Below are 25,117 nucleotides of genomic sequence, written 5' to 3'. Positions count from 1 at the left end.
TTGTTATTAGATAATTTTAATTAATATTTATTTGAGTTATAATTTGCTACTAAAAAGTAACACTTTATAAAATTTAGTAGTACCTGATACAATCATAAACTTATAAACCTGATCATTATTTTATTCTAACTCACTACTATTTTTCAAGTAGATTTTTTTATGATATTTATTTTTGTCGTTTAGACAACTTGAATTTTGGTGTCAATGATCACAGTCAAATTTTCAGCAGCTGAAAGAAGTTGAATTTATGAATTGTGCTTTTAGTTTTATCACTTCAGAAATTATAGCAAAAAAATATTATTAAATTGACAAAAAGTTAAAATGATATGTATATACATAGAAATAAAAAGAAAAAAGATAAAGACAACTCACTTATATATAAAAATATACGCCATCTTTTTCAATCTTCGATACTGATGATCAGATAGTTGGAGAGCATCATGGCTGGCACAAGTACCAGTTCTAGGCGGCAAGTATCCTAATATTATTAGAGTTATGGGACGACATCAGTTATTCACCAACAATGCTTTAGCTGAAGTTGGAGTTGGGGTTATTAAAGTTCATTATCCCCATAACGCATGGTCTAAGAAAGTGTTCATTGGGAGTCTTACTGCTGATATAATTAAAATGGTGCTAAATTATTATTGTACACATCATTTTTTACATCCTTACCTACTCATCGATTAATTTATCCTGCATTTATAATATATATAAATATAAATATATATCTTAATTATAGGTTTTTATAAATAAATATTTTAAATATTTTATTTACCGATATAGATAATTTAATTTATATTTTTATATTTTATTATTTATCTTATTTATCATATGAATAAATTAATTATGACTATATTTCATTCAAAAAAAATATGTATTCTTTTTTAATATTAATTTAAATGTGTTATTTTTTAAAAAATAAAGTACTAATTTTAAATAAATAGTTTCAAATCGCAACTTTTTTTATAAATTCACATGCTTTTTTAGAAATTAGTAATTTTTTAAATAAATTTAAAATTAATGAGTTAAAATCATCTATCTCATTCACTATTTAAAATTAATTTTCGTTTTTTGTCAATAACATTGATACTTACTTAAGCAGACGAGTGAGTTAATCACTAAGCTAACTCAACTTAAATATAAATGGATATAAATTAATTAAATTTAATCTAAATAATAACAAAATATATCAATTTTTTATTTTTTAAATCAGTCAAAATCAGTTATTAATATATTTTTTATTTTAAAAAATTATATTTTATTCTTATAAAAATTATATTTTTATAGTGTAAACAAATTAACTATGGTTATATTTGGTTTACACTATAAATAAAATATGTATAATATGTCAAATTTCACCTATCTTATTTGTTTAAAAATTGTGTGTTTTATAATATTTGACACTTAAAAAAATACATAAAAAAGTAATATATTTAGATATTAGAAGAAAATAAAATTTTTTTATAATCATATTATTAGATATTAAAATTTTGTCATTAAATTAATTATTTATATAAAAGATATATTAAAAATAAATTAATAAATATATAATTACACATAATAATAACTAATTTAATAATTAATTTTTAATATAAATATATTTTTAAATATTAAATGAAGATAAATAGAGATAAGAATATTGTAATTCTAGATTTCAAGTTTATTGAACCCAATAAAGGGTAAAATTTTAGTTAATAATAGGACAAAATGATCAGAGTATGTAAAATCCAGGAGTTTCTTAGTGTCTCTTTTCTGTGAGCATCATAGAATCTAATTTTTTTTATAGAATTTATTTGGGTGAATTTTAAAAAAAAAAATATTTTTGTAAATATATTTATTCAACGTCTAATTGAACATGTTATGTGTCATTTATGTTATCAGTTAATATTTTACATTATCAATTGTTGACGAAAATTGTAAGTATTGTAAGTGAAGAATAAATATGATTAATTCGTAATTTTTGAAGGACCAATTTAATTAAAAAAATTTTAAATGACAAATTTAAAAAATATCTTATTTTTTAAAGACTAATTTCACTATTAATGTATGTAATTTATAAAAAAAAGACTTCAAAAACATAAAAAAAAAAAAGGAAAGGGATTTTACCAAAAAAAAAAAAGAAAGGTTTAACCTGTTAACCACTTAACTTTCCTAATATATTGGTGGGTTGGCCCACATACTATCCCTATTGCTCCTCTTTTCCATTTCTTTTATAATTTTTGGTGTGACACTGGCTCCCATTTTGATAAGCGTTTTTTTGGTCCTCTTCTTTCAGATAAATGTTAGTGGAACAATCTTCCAGTCCCTCCAAAAAATAAAAAACAAAAAATAACACAAATAATCAATCAGCTCACGTCAAAACATAATCAGTCATCTCGGCTGGGAAGTTGGGCCTATATTTGAAACCTGAGATGATCATTATTTATGAGTGCTTAATAAGACTGAATAATAAGCTTGGATTGCTTGTTGGAATCTGGTTCTCCACATAGGGTTAGAGAGCGCCCTATCCAGTCGTTTGAACACCCTATCATGCCCATCCCATTTTGGACCCTTCCATGTGAATCTTGATCCTATGAAGCCTAAGTCAATCAGCCCACGTGACGTGGGCTGATTGACTTAGGCTTCATAGGATCAAGATTCACATGGAAGGGTCCAAAATGGGATGGGCATGATAGGGTGTTCAAACGACTGGATAGGGCGCTCTCTAACCCTATGTGGAGAACCAGATTCCAACAAGCAACAGTTGAAGTTCTTACTAGAACCAATTCTGACCATCACCCTCTTCTTATCAAATGTGAAAAGGAAAGAAATGGTGTTTATACTAGACCATTCAGATTTGAAGCCATGTGGGAGTTACATCCGGATTTTCAAAACTGCCTAAGAACAAGTTGGAACAAAGAAAACTCTCTACTGACAGCTATTGGAGAACTTAAAAAAGACCTACTGAAATGGAATAAGGAAATATTCGGGAACATCTTCAAAGCTAAAAGAAGACTTCTCAACAGGATTGCGGGCATTCAAAGAAGTATTACGTACGGAGTAAATCCCTATCTAGACAATTTGGAGCAAGATTTGAACAAAGAACTAAATGATATACTAGATAAGGAAGAGATCTTTTGGATGCAAAAATCAAGACAAGAATGGATAGTAGAAGGAGATAGAAATACAAGATACTACACACCAAAACCATCATCAGAAGGGGAAAAAATAGAATTCAAAAGCTTCGGAACAAAGAAGGAAACTGGATTGAAGAAGAAGAAGAGCTAAAAGCACATGTCCTCAAACACTTCCAAGACCTATACCAAGAACAGGTAAATATCAATCCAATTGACAATTTATCACTTTTGATGCCTAATTTCAGTACCTCTGATTGTAGGAAACTCATAGCTATGCCGACAGAAATGGAGATAAGAAGAGCTATTTTCAGCATCGGATCGCTCAAGGCACCAGGAAGTGACGGACTTCCGTCCCTCATCTACAAGAACAACTGGGAGATAATGAAAGGGAAGCTGTGCAATTTCATCTACTCTTGCTGGACCGAACCAAAACAGATAAAACAAAGCAACACTACCCTCTTGACGCTTGTCCCTAAGCTCAACAACCCTGAGTTTATAAGTCAATTTAGACCTATTGCTCTTTGCAATGTGTGCGACAAAGTTATAACCAAGATCCTGGTTGATAGAATAAAGCCTCACCTTAATGACAGAATTGCAGCTCACCAATCTAGCTTTGTTCCGGGAAGGAAAATCCAAGACAACATTGTGATTGCCAAGGAGATGATGCATACCATGAGAAGAATGAAAGGAAAAAAGCAATTCATGGCCATCAAAATTGATTTTGAGAAGGCATATGACAGGGTAGATTGGAACTTCATGATGAGAAGACTTCAAGAATTTAATTTCCCAAGTCATCTAGTCAATTTGATTATGAACTGTGTCCAAACGGTTTCTTACAGCATCATTTGGAATGGTAATAGAACAGAAGAGTTTGTGCCTAAAAGAGGCTTGAGACAGGGAGACCCCATCTCTCCCTACCTGTTTGTTATCGGCATGGACAAACTTTCCCACCTCATAGAAGACCGAGTTCAGAGAGGTTTATGGAAGGCAATTAGAGTGGGAAGGGAAGGACCTGACATATCCCACCTTATGTTTGCGGATGACCTTCTTTTGTTTGCTGAAGCAACAATAGATCAGATTAAGGAAGTGACAGGAGTGATTGAAACCTTTTGCAAAGCATCTGGACTGAAGATCAATGTAGAAAAATCCTCCATTGTTTTCTCTAAAAGAACCAATATGGACATCCAGGATGAAATCACTAAATATTCGGGTTTTAAAGAACAAAGGGACTTAGGCCGCTACCTGGGGGCTATGATCACTAGCAACAGAAAAGGGAAAGAGAACTTCAAGGACATACTAGAGAGAGTCCATAACAAATTAAAAGGGTGGAAGAGTAAGTGCTTATCACTTGCGGGAAGACTTACACTGGCTCAATCAGTGTTAAGCACAGCTCTCAATTTCAGCATGCAATATGAAAGAGTACCAAGAGGAATCTGTCTAGAGGTGGAAAAACTGCAGAGAAGCTTCATATTGGGAGATGAACCAGATAAGAAGAAAATGCATCTCATAAGTTGGAAGACCCTTTGTCAACCAAAACATTTGGGAGCACTAGGATTCAGAAGGCTCAACACTATGAATGATGCTTTTCTATTTAAAATTATTTGGCAAGCTATGGAGAATCCAGAAGCACTATGAGTTCAAGTCCTTTCAAATAAGTACTGCAAAGGAAATAGGTTGAACAATCTTATGCAAGCAAAACAAGGAGACTCACCCTTTTGGAGAGAAATTATAAAGTTATGGCCTACGTTTTCATACTGCTCTATTCACTACATTGGAAATGGATTATCTACTTTGTTTTGGAAGCAAAATTGGTTAGAGAATAAAGGGATCCTCATAAATAAAGCGTTAAATATGGACATTGTGGATGCTGAAAGCCTAGTGTGGGAATGGACTAAGCAAAATGGCGAATGGGACATAGACAGACTTAATCAGAACTTGCCTCCTGAGATTGTGATGGAAATTATATGCAAACCACCACCTAAGACCGAAAATGATGACGATAGAAGAGGGTGGAGATTGTCTCACGATGGGAATTTCTCTATTAACTCTACCTACAAAGAACTCATAAATTGGCCAAGTGAGGAGAAAACTGTTTGAAAACAACTTTGGAGTTGGAGAGGTCCACAAAAAGCGAAAATTTTATTATGGACAGCCATGCACAAGAAATTGATGACAAATCAGAGAAGAGCCAGAATTTTTGGAGGAGAAGGGGACTGTACGCTATGTAATGGAGGAGAAGAAGACATCTTTCATGTGCTGAGAAATTGTCCAAAGGCTTTAACAATTTGGGTGAACCTAGTTAAAACAGACGAAATCCCTAATTTCTTTCAATTGAAATGGGATAATTGGATAGAAATAAATCTTCAACAGCAACTGGGGAAAGATGAAGAGTTAGACTGGAGGGATGTGTTTATTACAGCTTGTTGGAGAATTTGGCAATGGAGGAACAAAGAAATTCATGAACAGTATAGGAGACCAATGCAACCATATGCAAAAATTAATAAAGAAGCCAAGGAAATTAAAAGAGCGCTTGAGAAAGCTTACCTCATCGGACAGAGAAGAGGAAGAATTGAGAGGAACGTTCGATGGAACCCCCTACCGGCAGGATGGATCAAATTAAACTCTGACGGAACAGCTCAGAGCAACCCAGGAACTATTGGCTGTGGAGGAATTCTACGGGATGAGGAGGGGCGCTGGATAGCAGGCTTCTCCCATAAAGTTGGAGTTGGAACAGCTTTCATGGCGGAACTCTGCGGTGTGAAGAAGGGATTAGAGATAACCTGGACAATGGGTTTTCGAAAAATTGTGGTAGAGATAGATGCTGGAGCAGTGATAAAGCTCCTCAACAAGGGAGAAAGTTTGGCCTCCCACCCTAATGCTGTGGTCAGAGAGATATATGAATTAAAAAGAAGAAATTGGAATATTCATTTTGTTCAAATATATAGAGAAGGTAATATGTGTGCAGATTACCTAACAAAAAAGAGTTTAACAATGGAAGCTGATTTTATTTTTTGGGATATACCTCCTTCTAACCTTAGGAGGATTATTAGTGATGATGAAAGAGGGGTTACCTTACCTCGTTTAGTTTGTATCTAGGTTTTCTTTTGGGCTTTTCAGCTCCGTTTCATTACCAAAAAAAAAAAAAAAAGCCTGGAAGCCGACAAAAATGTTAAATTCCCAAAGTGCAAAAATTTGGTCATAGTTATCTATCTATCTGTTAGGTATATACTATTTGTGAATTTTAATACTAACAAACTTAAATGATATGTCATTCTCTCGTAAGTTTGTTTCTAACATTTTTTGTTTTAGCATGATATATATATTTGGAAAAGTTTAGAGAAGTAGCAATTTTTGTGTTTTGTAATCATCATTTAATCATTAAAAAAAATGAGTGATTTTTTATCATTATATATAATCTCACACTATTAAAAATATTATTGATGGTCAATTAATAATTACAAAATACAAAAATTACTGATTTTCTAACACTTCTCTATATATTTTATTATTTTTTTACGATATTTTCTAGTTCAACAAGTTAAAAATTAATTTATTGTAAATCTAAATTTTATTTAAAAATCTGTTATTAGATAATATATTATTGCAATACATAATAGAATTCAAATTTTTAAATTCTTAATATTTATTTAATTAGATAAATAAATTTACTAATAAACTAATCCAAATTAGTTAGAATAATATATAGTGTAATGTAATATATACGTGCATAAAATTACTTTTCTTATATATATATATATATATATATATATATATATATCTCAATGCATGCATTTATATTTATATATGATGGTAATACAACATCTCTCGTGTTGAATCTTCTATTCTTCTCTCTTCCTTTTTTTTTAATATTTTTATATGTTATAATAACTTCATTTAACTTTATTATTTTCATTTCCTTGACAATTAATAGTACTCAATTCGATTAAATAAAATATCTTTTAGATATATTTTTTATTTTTAATTAAAAATATTTTTATGTTTTTCAAATAATCATTCTTTTATTTTGAAATTCCTTTTTCATAGCTTTGCTAAGTTTACAATTGAATTGATGATTCTTTTCTTTTTAAATTTAAAACAGTAAATTTATTCAAAAAAAATTAATTTAACTACTCATCTATTTTTATGTGTGTAATTTTCTCTCTAAAATCCTTTTTCACATTTTTGTTTGTCCACTTATGATTTTTATTAGTCGCATAAAATTTATCTAAAATTATAAATATTCAATCCCTTTTACGTTATATTATTTGTTTTTGTTGCTGCATCATATACATTTTTGAATATTTATTTATAAAATCTATAATTAAAAAAACATGGAATTCACTACAACATTTTCAGATTGAGGTAACATTTAAAAAGTGTTGCCTAAAGGCTGACAAAAAGTTGCTTTTGATCAATGGCAACACTTTTGGACCTAAGGCAACGTTTTTTGTCGGCGTTGCATATGCAGCCGTTGCCTTAGATCAAGGCAACACTTTTTTGTTTCAAAAGCAACGCTTTTGAGAGCAACACTTGGTAAGTGTTGCCTTTGGTTGAAAAACAACAACACTTCAAAGGTGTATTTGAGACAACACTTTTGCAGTGTTGTCTCTTCTCTCATATTTTGGTCACTACTAAAAAGTGTTGTCTATTTGCAATATGTTGCCTATTAGTTTTGAATATGCAACCCTTTAAAATATTACCTTTTCTTTTGGATATGCAACATATACAAGTGTTGTCTAATATTCAAAATATGCAACTAATAAAAGGGTTGCCTTTTTGATAAAAATAAAAATTATTTTTGTAATAAAAATATAAAAAAATAAAATTTACAATAAAATTTTTTGTTCATACATGTGTAATTATTTTAATTAATAAATAAATTTGTACACAATAAAAAATAATTATAAAAGAGACAAAATAACTAAAAATAAAATTCTAATTAAAATAGATATTAAAAAGTTCAATTAGTATTTCTAATACATGTTTATCAATAATTCTCAACAAAATAATAAAATTTTTGTCTAACAATAATTGTCATAACAAAATAGTAATTAATATTTATCAAAATAATGTCAATCTATTTGCATATTTTATATCTATGCTTGACTTTGTTGGAACAATATGATAGTGTGTGGTATGATGAACTCAAAATCCTCTTGCCTCCACTGAGTCCAATAACTGCTGCATTTAAATGAATTGGGGTTTAGTTAAAGTTGCATTTAAAAAAAATTGAAACATAAAAGGTGCAATAACGGAAAATGATGCATGGTATGTGTTTGATGAAGTACCTGAGTAAACTGAGAAAGAGAAATGCAATGAAAAGATAAAAATGACTGAAACATAAATTTGAAGGGGTAAAAAATGAAAAGATAAAGAAATGAAACAACTCGCTTGGCAATTTCTGTCATTCCTGCGAATGAAATAGCAGTTACTAGAGTCTGTTGCAGTGACAACATGCATCACTCTCCAACATAGGCACATTATTTCAGCAATGAGGAAAAAATTTTCTTCCTCACAATAGCACAACGCTACAAAAATAAGTAATTAAAAAGGAAAAAGAAAAAAAGATGATTGATTAAAAATAGCAAGAGTGTATTGCAGAAGCCACCATGAAGTAAGATGGCAGAAGACAGAGAAAGCAAAGGCAAAAAATGTTGATAGTCCATTCCCAATAAATGATAAATCACAAAAATTACTGCAAATTTTTTTGTTATACCTGGTCATCACTTTGGATCACGAGTTGATGAGGAAGGACGATCGTTGCCATTCGAACATTGCTTACTATTTATATCATGTGTTGATTCCTTGGCTCGTAATAAAGATAGTGCTTCATCAATATTTGTGCCAAGAGAACTCTGTTGCAAGAGAAGCTTCACAAGATCCTCCAAACTTTGGACTCTATCTTTTGTCTCATGAAGTTCAGTTTTCATTGAACTTATAGTCTCTGCATGTTGTTGCTTAATTTTAGCAATCTCCCGTTCTTTCTGCAGAGATATTTTTGTGATTGTTCTCCCATAACATCGAACTCTTCCTAGTTGTTCTTTGCCAAATACTGCAGTAAATGCTTTCTCGGAAGTGTCTCCAGCTTCTTGGTGGCTCTTAAGTTTATCCTATTAAAAAAAAACATAACAATTTTAGCTTGTTCCACTCACTGATTCTCATGCTTCTTTCCAAAACAGCCTAAAAGTAATATACACAAGAGAGTGCAGGTTTTATATACACAAGAGAGTGCAGGTTTTATATAAACAAAAGCACTATTAATATTAGCAGTTAATCATAAAGAAAAAGAACAGGATACTGCGTTTATATATGACATAACCATGCATCTTTTAATTTCCAGCTAATATATATATTATGCCAAATTTTAGCAATCTAAACAATCAGTTTTCATATTTTAGACACATCCTAAATTTAAGTTCCATTATTGCTTTTAACAGGGGTTATTTTTAGATTTTGTAAATATATTATGTAGTAGTTTTAGATTTTGTAATAAATTAAATTTCTAATTAAAAGAGAGGGGGTATACGTATACGTGTTCGGTTTTGATTTATCTTTCTTAACAAAATTAGCTTCTTCGTGACGCCAGGTTTAAGGAAGACAAAAGACAGTACTGGGGGCTGAATATGTCCAAAGAACTTAAAAAGAAAGTAGCAAATAAATTTCATGGTAAATTAAAGGACCAAAATTAGTAGACTAGAGATTTCTATTTAGTTTAATTTAGTCAAAATGAAAAGAAAAGAAAAATAAGAGCTTATAGAATTCACACTAGTGTTGGGGTATTGTATTCTAGAAATATATAAAAATGATATGAATGGAGTTGGAGTTCAATTAGATGGGGTCTCATGCGATGATGATGGTGATGGGTGATGAAAGTGATGATGAGGAGGCAGATTAGCAGTTTCCAGGAAAGTAATAAATTAAATTTCTAATTAAATTACTATTAAAAGGAAACAAAGCATGTGATGATGCAAGTATTGGTCTTAGCAGTTCCAAGAATGGATACAACTAACCATCCGGCCTGATTTTGACTCAACAAAATCATGGTCACCGGAAAGGAATTAAGATACAAAACCAGAGAATAAATAATTAAGATACTAATTAAGATAAGTTACTATTATTGGTTGTGTTATGCAATTCAATCTGAGGCTGCCTAGGGAATAAAGGAATCCCAAATCTGAAGCATGACCATAGTATGAACAGAAATAAATAACAAACTAACTTTCCCAGTAAAATATGAACCAACCTCAGGATGCATTCGGTATTGGGTCTTCAACATTTTAACTGGATAGCCAGCTTGCATCAATCTTTCAAATAAGCTTGTGCCATATCTTAAAGCATGAAACAGAAAATAGCACAAAAGTAGGGTATTAAGCAGAAGAATAGTTTTATTTAGTTAGAAGATATGCTTATCATCAAAAGAATTGTTTACCCATGATTCTTAGCAACATCTGAAATTACAGCTGCTGGAAGCTGTGCAGGATCACCAACCTTAAAACACAAATGCCAAAAATTAAAGTAGCAGTGGTGATAACGCTATACCAAATATGACCCCAACAGTGCTTAGTCAAGAATATTTAAAAAAGTTCAATAACTGATGCACAACAACACATCCATTTTGCCAGACCCTATATAAAATATCAGTAAATTCATATTACTAGAAATCTCATTTCTAAATATCATGCCAAGTCCTTTGGGTTAGGAGTTACAACAAATAAAGAACTTGCTTTCTTTAAAGATGCTGTCTCAATGTATCTATCTTGCTTGAAACTTGTATTACATATATAAAAACTAGGACTGTCGTTTCTAGGATCCTTTGATAATTTCACTATAAAAAAAAATATAACAAGACACCGCATATGACATAAGCATAATGATTTGTCCATATTTATGGCATCAAATTACAACTTGGTAGCAAGCACAGTCAACATGCAAAAGAAAAATTCAAATTATTCCCAGAGAACAGGGTAAAGCACAGCTGCATCTAAAATTACAGAGGGCATGGTAAGAAAAAAAAAGTTGAATCCTAAAAGCAAATGGCAAATCAGGTTCATGTTGCAATGTTGCATGAATTTAAGCCAGATACAAAAGTTACATAAAAGATGAAAGTGATTCCATTCCGTTGTATAAAAAGAGGCCATTTGATCTATGGAGCAGTATGAGAAGAAGCAAGCTGGTAGCTCTCTGCTCTTCACTCGAAGCTCCAAATATTCAAACAAAACTATGCTCAAACTCCACACCCACATGCACACACTTGACCCAAAAACAATAATTAGTTTCGCATATAATACTTTCCCTGTTTTCCAATTGCTAATCTCAAAATATCAGCACTACTTACCCTGTTTCCCAATTTCTACAGAGTACATAGAATGAAAATAAGCTAAAATTCAAAATCATAATAAAAGAACCAAAATAGAATGGTACTGCACAAAGCTATGTATGTAAAAATAAGTTTAAGTTTAACTAGAAGATTTAAAATACACATGCAGTTTCATTAAACCCACACAGTGACAGTAGAGTTACATCAACACTAATACACACAGCAACAAGTTTCATATAACCAAAAATTAGAATTCAAAACACAAAAATAAAAAATAAAAACAGAGGTAAAATCATGAGTACCTGCAGAACAATGATCAGCGGTGATGAACCCTAGCAGAAGAATGCTGGCAAATTAGAAGAGATCATAGATGAACGGCAAGCAAAACCTAAAGACTTTATAGATCTGGTTACAAAATACACAAATATACACAAATATGAACGGCAAGCTCGAAACAGCAACATTATTACCAAAAACCCTATAATAACAACGTCAACGTTATTAAAATTAGGATTCAAAATGAAAAAGAAAAAGGAATAGGCAGAATCATAGGTACCCGGTGATGAACAAGCGAGCAGAAATGATGGAAGCTCGAACTGCTAGCGAAGACAATCGAAGGTTAAACGATGGCGACGCGAGTAGAGAGGAACACAACTTCAGAAGTAACGATGAGGAAATGCAAGTCAGCGACAAATACGACGGCGATGCGAGCAGCGTCAAGCACAACGGTGATGCGAGCAGCGACAAGCACAACGGCGATGCGAGCAGCGATGAGCACGACAGCGCGCGAGCAGCGACAAGCACGACGGCGATGCGAGCAGAGAGAAAATCGAACAAACAAGGGTAAATCGCGCAGAAGGGTTTGAAATGGTTGGGGTTAGGGTTTCTAATTGAAAATAAGGCTTGGAATTTTATTTTGAACTCAGTAGGATTTGAATCAGTGCAGAGGATAGTCGTCGGTGGTTTATTGATGTCGTCATGGCTGCGCCACCACGCTGAGGAATTGTAGCTGCTGCTATGGCTAACAAGTGCAGCACCTCTCGCACAATGAGAAGAGACGTGGGTGGGTTTCGGGTTCTGATTTGGACTTGGGCTCTTATTGGTCCAGGTCCTTGGCCAAAAAAAAAATCAGTAAATAATATATAAATTATAAATATGTATTTTGTGCTAAGTTAAAAGAAGGAAAAAATATATTTTTGTTAAAATATTGGAGAGAATGTCAAAATTTTAGAGAAAAAATTTTAGTTGAGTTTTGGCAACATTTATAATGAGAAGCTTATTAAAAATTGTAAGAACAATACTTATAAAGTGTAATATATAAATATCACAAATGTTGCTTGTTTAATTTACAAAAGCAACACTTTTTACTTGTACTTTAATTGATCAAAAAGGAACATTTATAGTATGTTGTTAAGAAAGAGTTGCAACAGCTTTATTTTTATGTAATAAATATTAAATGTTGTCTTTAGTTAGTTTAAATAACACTTTTTGAATGTTATTTGCAGGATATGTTGCAATAGCTAAAAAATATTGTAGTGGAATTATAGGGTACACAATAATGTCAGAAGAATCGGAACTTATGAACGCAAAATACTATATTAAGGAGATATGGGCCAAATATAGAAAGAACAACTAAAGGGAGGTTTCAGTAATTATTAGTAAGGAGATATCTATGTGACTATGTTTTTAGAGATTGATAGTTTGTCATTGTTTGTTGTTTGAATTTCAACTTAAATTAGAAATTTTATCAAACTATACGTTCATTAAGTTGTGTTATCTACCCTCCACGTGGTTCTTTAAGCTTTGTCCAGTGTTTATCATTGCAATTTTTTGTGTTTATCATCAATACTAATATTTTGTATGTTTTATTTATTTTATTAAAAACATTGTGATCTTACTTTTAAATTTATTTTATATTTTTTTTGAAAAATAAATTTTTGTATTATCCTTTTGTATTTCTATTTAAAAGATTGTGATTATCTTTAGAAAGAATTTTATTGGTGATGGTGACAGTGTTTATATATTAGAAAAGATACAATGTACCATAGATTGCGTCTTTTCTTTCTAGTGCTTATAAATATGTATTACATAATAAATAAATAAAATTGAACCTCATCTCAGTTGGTGTGTGTTGCGGACTGTAGTGGAAGAGCTCACATGGTTTTGCACTCGCACTAGACATGTGGCTTGGCTTCTCCATATCTCGTCTTTTTGTTTTATTGCTTCTTCTAGACTATTCTTCGTCAAAGAGAGGATTTAAGCCTATATTTGAAAGAAAGATAGAGATTCAAAGACCCAAATTGAGTGGGACAAAAATTAAATTAAATTTTATATTATGTTTGATATAAAATATTATATTTTAGTAATTCTTGAAATAAGTCTTAAAATAGTTTCTAAAGTTGTATTTGAGTTTTAAAATAATTCTTAAAGTTAATAATTTTTCAAATTTATTCCTAAAATTACACTCTAAGACTTATAATAATCTTTAAAATAATTTCCGTCCATCCTTGCTACCGAAAAATTGAGCTGGACTGAAACGACGTCGTTTGTATTTATTAAAAAAAACTAATCCCCAATACGACGTCGTTTTATATTTATAAAAAAAAAACTAATCCTTATCTTCACCAATTTTTTTTATTGATGTTCTTCTTCTTCTTCAATTTCATAGAAGCAACAACAACATCTTTAGAACCAACAAAAATAACAGAATTGAAAAAATTAACCATTACAAAAAATTACAAAAAACAAAACCAACAACAATTAGAAAAAATCAATTAATCTAAATAACTATCATCAATTAACCTAAATAGCAACAATCACAAAAAATAGTAACAATTATAGAATAAAAAACAACAAAAAATCAACAATGACAACTACATTAAAACACAATCATCAGCAGCAATAATCATCCAAAATATTATACAATAATGATTCAATAACTAAAAAAATAAAAAAAAACTCACCTTTGTCGCAGAGAAGAGAAGAAGGATGCAGAGGGAGACAGAGAAGAGAACAGAGAGCAAACAACGACAAATAGGGAGGGACTGTCAACCGGGACAATGGTGAGCGCCTGGAGCTGACCGTGAGAGACATTCTGTTTGTGGCCTGGAGCGCCTGCCTCGTTGTGGAGCTGTTGGTGGGCTTTGGAGTCGCCGGCAAGTGCGGCGGGCTCGAGAGAGAAGACGGCGACGACAGAGAGTTGGGGGCGGTTGACAGAGCACTTGAAAACAGTAAAAAAGTGTGAAAATTGGATGGCGAGGTCGGAGAGCACCTCGATCTCGTGGAGGTGCGAAGAAGCAGATTGGAAACGTGAAAGATTAGGTTGGAGAGGGACGATCGGTGCAACATCGAAATGGAGGCCGGCGACAGAGAGGGTTGAGGAAAGCTTGCTTGTGAGGGAGAGAAGGGGAGGGGTAGATTGGGGAAGGGGAAGGGGAAGGGTGGGGAAGGGAAAGGGAAGGCTCGGGGAAGGGGTGGGGTTTCATATTTTTTTTTTTACTTTTTTTTAAATAAACACAAAACTACGTCGTTTTTAATGTTCCTTTTTTTTTTTACTTCTCAAAACGACATCGTTTTAAGATTTCGACGAACAGAAAATTTCTCAAGGACTACTATGAGTCTCGGAGTGCAATTTTAGGGACGAATTTGAAAAATTATTAACTTTAGGGATTACTTTGAGGCTCGAATGCAATTTTAGGGATTACTTTGAGGCTTATCTCGTATTTTATCTGATTTAAGATAAATATAAAAATTAAAAGATTATTAAATTATTTTTATTAATTAAAAAAAATAAAATAAATTTTTATTGTCTCTTTTCAGTCACCTCTTTCTATTTAGTGTTGAAAGTGAGTCTAGTTGAGTCGAGCTAAATCAAATTTAAGTTTAGCTCACAAAAATTGAGCTTAGCTCACAACTCAACTCATTAACAATCGTGTCTATTTCTTAAACTCAAATTTGGCTCATCGAAAACTCATGAGTTGACTCGAGCTCACGAGTTGACTTAAATAATATGAACATAATCTATAATTTTATATATTGTATATCTATTAATTATTAATTTTTTATTTATGTCCTACATCAAAATTATATAAAAAATAATTATAAATTTTAAATACAAATATTAATGTATATAAAATTATATATATATATATATATATATATATATAAAATCGAACCAACTCACGAACTAATGAGTTGAACTTATCCAAACTCAAATTCAACTCATTTAATATATAAGCTCAATTCCAGATTCAAGCTCGATTCATCAGCTCACGAGTTCAACTTATTGAACTATTAACAAGTCGAATTCGAGTTGGCTTGATTCATTTCTAACCCTACCTCCATTCATGTACTTCTGTCATTTTTTCTCACTCTGTTTTTCTTCTCACGGTTTAGGTTGTACCTTGGAAGCAGAACTAGATGTAGAAGTAGAAATAGATTTCCGACAAAAAAAATAGGGCGCCATGTGAGGAGAAAAGGCCTCACGAGCACAAAATTCAATGAATCAGGACAGAGAAGGCAAAGGTGCGGACTGCTAAGGAAGCATAGACTAATGACGAGGGGACAAGGCAGGAGAACCAGCGAGAAAAGTAATGACCTCCATTGACGATCGTTGTTTTATGACCACTGCGATGAGTGTTCAAGTGAGGGAAAAGGGGGGGGGGGATGGGTGGGAGAGGGGAGAATGTGGAGAGTGAGTGGGTAAGGCTGAGAAATGAGGCATCGTGGGTCAGGTGATAGAAGACAACGGCGGTGGGTACAACTACGAAGTTGTGGTAATCTTGGCGGCGGCAACAAGACAGTGGCTTTAAGTCTGACTCTTCGATGGTGTTCTTGGGTATTGGGTACGGCAACAACGATGATATTTTTAGAAAATGAGAAGAACTGAAGAAGGATAAACTTAGAATTATTAATTTAGATTGAGGATATTTTTTAAAAAAATTATTAGTTAAATTTTAGTTTCTATTTTTAAAATTTCAGCCCTTTATGTTTTTATTTTTTGGAGGTATTAATAATTAAAGGGACTAAAATTTTAATTTTGAAACAATTATTATTTCGAAACTAAAATTTTAGTTTTAATCTTTAGCCACCAAAAAAATAATATTGAGCCTTAATCTCAATCTCACTCTTAGTATCCAATACTAAATATTAGCTAAAAGAACAATGATAAAAAAGATTATTCGCTTATTAAATGGCAGATAATTAAATTATTTTGCGCTTTCTAAAACAAATCATGAAAAATTTTCATTTTTTAATGTATTTATAATTTATTATTATCACACATATTTATCTCATCGTTATTATTATTACATTATTTAATAAAACAATAAATTAATAAATATATTAGTACTATTACAGTTATTGCAATTTGCAATTGCCGACATTATAATTTTTGTAATGTCTATTATTATTATTATTATTATTATTATTATTATTATTATTATTATTATTATTATTATTATTATTATGTGCTCTAACATGTTAAAATTATAAAATAAAAAAATTATTAAAAATATAAAAAAATTAATTTTTTAATATATTTATTAAATAAAAATATTTAAAATTTTTTATTAATAATAAATTTATTATGTGTTTTTATAACATATATTAACTAAATCTTATTATTATTATTATTATTATTATTATTATTATTATTATTATTATTATTATTATTAGTTTTTGTGTTTGATACTTGAATTATATCATTAGTACTGCGAGTTTGATACAATCTGATGCGATCCTAATGTAACTGCAACCACAAAATTAAGGCCGCAATTTAATTTAAAAGTGTGTTTACGAAGCATATAGCATGATCCTTCAGACATGAACATCTAAAGTTTTCGACCTTGCTGGAGGAGGCAACCTACTACGTTCTTTGACCACTTTAATTTAATTCCACTTCTAAATTAAAACAAGTATGGGTATTATGGCTGGTGGAGGAGAGACAGGTGAGAAGATAATATAGAATAAAGCCCAGTGGCATTTTCTTAGCATTCGTATGTAATTTTTTGTTAACAAAAAAAAAAACTATATCATTTTCTTAGCTTGTTGCATATTGTTACACAAATAAGATTTCGAATATAGTTCTTCTTTTAAAATATGCCTTCAAGTTCGCTGAACTTAGAGTGGGGGCTTTTTTGCCTGCAAATGGAACCACATTGGTAACTTTTTAAGCAGAATAATACTCTCTCTTGACAATATTATTTAAGAGAAAGTCAAATTATATTTTATTAGTCCCAATAATTTTATAAAATTTGTAATTGAACTTTTATATTTCAAAAGTTTTTAATTAGGTTTTTATGCCATTTTAAACTGTATAATTATATTATTGTCGTTTCAAAATGTTTAACTAAATTGAATATATTGAGGCACAACATATTTATTAGTGATATAAAATGAATGAAAATATTTTTGCAATTTATTGATAAAAATAAGTTAATATAGAGAGACTTTATTATAAATTAAAAAAAATATAAAAACTAATAGAATACTTTTAACCTTAAAAAAATTCTACCTATGTGATCTTTTGACTGCTTCACTATCTATATCCCACTTCAGCAATTCAGGGACGACTAATAATCCATCAAGTAACATATTTTATTAGGAAATCTATAATGGATATTCTTCTACGCACTACAAAAAAAAGGCCTATGATCACGGTAAAAAACCGTGACCATAGCTAGTAAAAAGGGTGACCATAGATCTATGGTTACAGTTTTGGACCTATGGTCACGATTTTTTACCGTGGCCTATTCTCTTGTGGCCACAAGTCTATGATCACAGTTTTTTTATCTATGGTCACGATTTTTATGGTCACGGTTTTAAATTTTAAAATCTGACACTTTAGGCCACGTTTTTTTACCGTGACCATAGGTTAATTTATGGTCACGGTAATATTACCGTAGCCTTATCTATGGTCACGGTTTTCACCGTGACCATAGCCTCTATGGTCACCCCCCTTAAAACCGTGACCATAGCCCTATCTATGGTCACGGTTTTTCACCATGATCATAGACTCTATGGTCACCCTCCTTAAAACCGTGACCATAGCCTATCTATGGTCACGGTTTTTTACTGTGACCATAGACTCTATGGTCACCCATCCTTAAAACCGTGACCATAGCTCTATCTATAGTCACGATTTTTAAAACGGTGACTATAGCCTGTTGTTGTTTATGAGATTCAATTTCTTTAAATTATAATCACATCCCAAAATGATAATAATCACAAAATAAATCTAAAAATAAGAAATTCAAGAAATCTAAATCATAAAAATTTCATTATAAGATAGATATGTTTAATTTTTAGTCTAAACAACACAAATCAAAATAGAGTAGAATTTTTTCAATTACTTGTAATACCTCAAAAAGTACATAACACATCAAAATATTACATTTACATAACTAATGTCATTGTAAGACCCATCTCATATGATATTTGTATGGAACATATTTTCTTTATCACATTATGTCTTCCTGCACGTAAAAGAAATATATAGACAGTTGTTATAATAACCGACAATTAAGTTCTAAAAAAAATACCAAGTGACAAGCAATTAAGACATCATGAGTAAAAAACAAAGATACAACACGATATGCAAAAATTTCTGCAAGAGAGAGAGAGATAGAGAGAACAGCATTAGAGCCGGCTGACAGTATTCTTAAGATGGATCAATAGCACAACAAGAAGCTATAAGAGTTAAAAAATGGATGTTACTGGAAACATATCAATTTATCTATCTACTTTTTCCTGAAATTTTCTCCTCATAGATTAATCAGAAGAATTCACTTCAGCCATATATAAAACTTTTTAGCATTAAAAAAATAATATTATAGAGTATATTGACCCTATTATGACCAACTAAAAAATCTCTTAAAAAAATAACATAGAACAAGTGTCTACTGTCTACATGAAAAACAATCATAAGCTTAGAAACAATTATAAAAAAAATCAAATACAATCACAAGCTTAGAAACAATTATTAAAAAAAATAAAATACAACAAATCTATAAAGGATAGATTCAAAAGAGTTTCATGAGTAATAAAAAACACAGATATGAAAATCTAAAATTGACTTTCTAATATCAGATTTTAAATTTAAACTAAAGACTAGAAAAATAACTCATATATGGAGTACTATCTTATGTTACCACTGTGAAAGTGATCAAGACAAATTTCAGGCTCAACAAGATCAAATACCATTATTGATTACTCTTTAATTTAGAGTTTTTTAAATAATTTTCAGTTCTTTGTTGTTATCATGCTATTAAATAAAGAATTTGTTGTTGATTAAGGTTAACTTAAAACTTCTTATGGTACATAAGTTAATATTATAATATTGATTCATTAGAAAACAACACACAAATAAATTATTATGAGTAATGACATCCACTTCAATACTTAGTGACCTTGGTCTTTATCGGATTAAGTTAATATACTACGCTTTGCATTTTGAAGAATATTTTTTAAAGTATTTAAATGAAGATTTATATAAGGCGAAAATGGGTTGCCTAGGATTGCTGTATGTTGAGGTTGATCCATATATCTCTTATGAACCGTTTTTGTTTGATATAGTAAAAAACAGAGACTTGACTAAGGTGTTATTAAGATTTCAAAATAAAGCTCTCACAAAAGCCTATGAATTCAGATGTAATTGTGATCGAGCACAATTTATCTAGGTTAATACTCATTCAACTGAGTGAAAAAAAAAATTTATATTTAATTCTATGAATACAGAGCTATACATATAAAACTTCTCGCAATCTACCCTTATTATTATTTATGGCAACTGCCACTCTCACGTCCCACGATGACAAGCTTAAATGATTGCATTCTTGCCAGAGATACCACTTGAACTTGGAGGCTACTAACAAACGAGTTATATCTTATTCGTTTATTGTTTTATTTTAAGCTTAACCTGATTTACTTGCAGAATTCATCAGCTTAACATTGGAAGCTGTGATCCGTCTATTATAAGTCGGCCGAAACCGACCTGTATCTTGGAAGTTATTGCTTGAGATAAAGACGCTTAAATTTTTTTTAAAAGAAATTTTTTAGTAACTAAAATTTAATTTATATAATTAATTAAATTATATTATTTTTGTTAAAATTAGGTTAGACAAATTAATTTAACAAAAAAATAGTGAATTAAATATTGAATTAGTCTAAATTAATTTTATTTTTTTATAAAAAATAACTACAATATTCTTATTATAGAAAATAATTAAAATACTCTTATATATATATATATATATATATATATTAAAAATTTTAAATCCTAATCCTACGATAGAAAAATAAAATATTAAAATTTAGAATTCTCAAAATTAATATATATAAATATAATAGAAGTATTTTAGTCATTTTCTATAATAAGATATTGTAGTCATTTTCTATAAAAAATAATATTAATTTAGATCAGTTCAAGATTTAATTTACTATTTTTCGATCAAATCAATTTGTCTAGCCTAATTTTAATAAAAATAACACGATTTAATCGATTATATGTGTTAAATTTTAGTTATTAAAAAATATCTTTATAAAAATTTATAAAAAGACGTTTTTAACGTCTTTATATAAGTGACTTTTATTTGATTTGTAAATGATTCACCTAGACAACCGTCTTGGAATTACAAACTCTTTATATGCAGGGTGAAAATAGTTAGAGTAGGGTATAGTTTAAATTTTATTTGTGGGTTGAAAATATTTAAATTTTAATTCTATCTATTTTTAATTTATAGATTATAAAAAAATATAATATTATTATATAATTTAATGATAATTTAATTTAAGATAGAATTAATTTTTATAGAAAAAATATTAAATTATTAATTAATAATTTTTTTAGTGATTAATGATTTTTTGTATTTAGCGAGAGTAGATTTTTGGTTCAATATCTATTTAAAACATATTTTTATATAGACTATGATACGTGTACACTAAAATCAGCCACTACAGTCAGCTACCAGTATAAAATGCATATTAGAATACAAATACACATTAAAAATAAATTAAACCACACATATATTTATACATAAATACATTGGTGGTTGGTTTTGGAATACAAATAATATTTTTGTTTTATATAAGTATATAAAATTTACATATATAAAGTACGAGTTGTGGATAGAGTTGAGGTTTAACCCGCACTCTACCCGATCCGTATAAAAACCTTACTCACATCCTATTCTATCCGTTATGGATCAAATTAGTAACTCTATTCGATTGAGTGATATCAGATTAAATACCCATAGATAAAATACATATTACCATCCCTATTTATAAGAGATCCTCTAAATAAATGAAAAAAAAAAGATATTAAAAATACTAATTTTATATTACATTAAAACTAATTTAAACGTCATAGTATTTTTTATTTTTACATATATGTACACACTATATTTTTTATTTTTTTATTGAACTGACGTATATCTCATCTACTCGAAATACAAGCAGCTAAAATCAGACTGGACGAACTATACAATAGGAAGAGACTTATCAAACAAGAACATTCTTAATCCTAACTTATTCACTATGTTGTTGCCAAATTGATGGTTAAAAGGTTAGTTCTAAAGGAACAATGTTTTGAAAGGGTGATCAATGCAATGCATCCCGCATTGTTCTCAGAATTTAAGGAAAAGTCGTATCAAAAAATATAAATATTAGATGATCAAATGTATTATTTTTTTTCTTTAAATTTAACCTAATATCATAGGGCGAACCCAATAACGACCTCGTAAACTCTTCCGTTTAATTAGATTCCCAGAAGATAAAATAATTAGGTACGTAAAATGGCAAAAAGAAAAAAAAAAATGCTAGGTAGCCAATTATCGATTAATGTATAATGAGGGAATGAGGATGGATCTTGTAAAGATAACTACAAAAATAATTTTTAGTGGTAACATTTTTTATGATAACACCATAATAGTTATTATATATATATATATATATGTTTTATTTAATTTATATTTTTTATTATTATATGTTATAATGTCAATTATATATTTTCATGATTATTAAAAAAAATTATCGATAATTGTATAATTATTGTTAAAATCTTTTAGCGACAAAATATAAAATAATTAATGTCTAATTACTGATAAATATATTAACAACTATTTTTATTATTACCGCTAAAAATAAAATGGTCACTATATATATTATTTTATTTATTTTTTTTTTGAAAAAAGATTAGCTGAATATATGTATATATGCCGTTTTCTATAAAATTATTGCTTACATTAATTAGCATATTGCTGTCGCTATTTTGATTGACTATGTATTGAGTTATAGTACTTTTAAATTTGATAGAATACACATAATAAATAAGATTGAAAATGAAGAGGATAGAGTAGAATTTGGATGATTCTACTTTAATCTTATTTATGAATTAAATTTTTTTTTTAATTTAACTTTATTCTACCTACAAGTTAACAATTTTTCAATCCTAAATTTATTCGTATTTTAAAATTCTTAACTCTACCTACTTGTATTCCATCCATAAGAAAATTAAAATTTTTAAATAAATATAAAATTTAATTATTTCCTATTTCATATAAATTAATAAAATAAAAAATTAAGTTTAAATTAAAATAAAAACAATAAAATCTTAAAAAATTTAATATATATAAAATTATAAATAATATAATCATCAAATTTTTAATAGAATTAAAATAACACAAATAAAAATAAATAGTTTATCATTTTTTTTCTAACTCTAAATTTTTGTAATATTACTCTTTAAATAACAAAATACTAAATTAATAATTTAAATAATTAACTTAATAATTATTTTAAATTTTTGCAATAAAAAAATTATAAGTTTAATATCCACTTTTTTTAGTTATACATATAATTTATAAATATATATTATATAATATATTAAAAATATAGATAAAATATATTCTAAATTTGTACTCGATCCTACTCTACCTACAAATAAATTTTATTTGTCCTATCTTATTCATAACGAATAGAATAAACAACCCTATTCGATGGAGCATTGTACATAAGCATTTCTCTTTTCCATCATTTTATCTATATTTGGACTTTAATTTAGATAAATAATATATGTGAGAGTGTGTGCAATGGAGATTGGATTAAAAAAAAATAGAGAATAGACTGATCCATTACGTTTGAAATTTAAAAATATTATTTGAATATTTTTTAAATAGCTACTTTATTTAAGTGTTTATGTATTTGTTTATTGAAATATTTGTTAATTTAGTTTTGTTAAAATTTCATTTAATTTTTATATAATATTATTGCAAAAAAAAATTTATATGTCATATATTATTACATTAATTTAATAAGTGTTTTTTAAATTCAATAATGATTTAAATGCATTAAATGAGTGTAAATTAAAATATCTTATAAAATATGAATGCATTCAAATTATTTTTCGTTTATAATAATGATCAAACAATAACATATTATATATATTGGGAAAAAAAACAAAGCGTCAGAAATAATAGAGTTGGCGATAATTAATATTGTAACGGCAGCAGGCGCAGCAACATGTTATCGAAACAATATCGCATTCACATGATCCACCAAACCATGCACCAATCAAAACTACATTGCCACAGAGAAAAATACATTCCTTTAGCATTAATCTTTTTAAATAATAATAACAATAATAATAATATTAATAAAATAACTCAGCTGAGTAACTTGGAAGAAGAAGTAGAACCCACAATATTATGACAAAGTTGTTGGCAACTACTACTACTACCCTTGAAAGAAAAAGCATCGTAATTCACATGATTGCCACTGTTATTAGAAGAAGAAAACCCAACACCAAGGGTTCTTGTTATTCTACTTGCTTCTGCTTGTTCCAGCGTCTGCACCTGCTTCTTCAAGAACTTCACATAATGCACAGCCTCATCCAACATGGAAGCAGTGTCCATTTTGGTGCCACCTGGCACCAACCGCTGCAAGATCCTTATCTTCTCGCTTATCCTTTCTCTCCGGTGCCTCGCCGCCACGCTCTGCGGATCCTTCGAGATCTTCACGTTCCTCCGCTTCGGCGCCTTTACGGATTCCGGGTCTATGTGGACCGGCTGCATAACCGCTATTCGGAATATCATTTCCCTCATTGCCGCCATTGAACTCTTCTTCTCCGCGGACGATGAGGAAGAACAATGGTAAGGGTTCCTGAATGCAATCGGTTGGTGTTGGATGGGGAAGTTGACGTTGTTGGAGGGCGGTGGATCAATCAAACACGGCGGTGCTGGTGGTGCGTTGAATATGGTTTGGGCACCGGAGAAGTCGGTTCCTTGATTGGGAATGGAGGTGTAAAAGGATTGGGAGAATTCAGGTAACCTTTCTACTTGCATCATCATTGTGTCCATGGAAGACGAGAGGGAGGGATGGAAATAAAAGAGATTTGGAATTGAAGGGGGATTTGTATGAGAGAGAGAGAAGGAGAAAAAAGAAAAAGATATGAAAAGAATGAATGAATACAAAAGAATGGGACTGAGTGTGCAGAAAAGTGCAGAGGATAGGTGTAAGTTGGTTGGTCGATTATTATCTCTGCAATAACCGACTAAAAACAACAATAATATCCAGTGGTGTTATTGTAAGTGGGAACACCTCTTTATAGCAACTTGTCACTCGTATCTATTCAAATTGGGTTTTTTTCAATAATAAAATAAAATAAATTATTATTTGTAGATTTTAATTT

The 25,117-nt window shown here is 29.8% G+C and overlaps 1 protein-coding gene across 1 annotated transcript; it reads right to left on the bottom strand.

The window, feature by feature from the left end:
- Positions 1-24,040: 24,040 nt before the first annotated feature.
- On the bottom strand, positions 24,041-24,868 carry LOC130944828 (transcription factor HEC2-like). Its single transcript, XM_057873381.1, has one exon. It carries the CDS (start codon positions 24,783-24,785, stop codon positions 24,093-24,095), a length of 693 nt encoding a protein of 230 aa, XP_057729364.1. The 5' UTR covers positions 24,786-24,868; the 3' UTR covers positions 24,041-24,092.
- Positions 24,869-25,117: the final 249 nt, after the last annotated feature.

Source organism: Arachis stenosperma, chromosome 1 (assembly GCF_014773155.1).
Source record: "Arachis stenosperma cultivar V10309 chromosome 1, arast.V10309.gnm1.PFL2, whole genome shotgun sequence".
NCBI lineage: Eukaryota > Viridiplantae > Streptophyta > Magnoliopsida > Fabales > Fabaceae > Arachis > Arachis stenosperma.
This window is presented reverse-complemented; position numbering and strand designations above follow the sequence as displayed.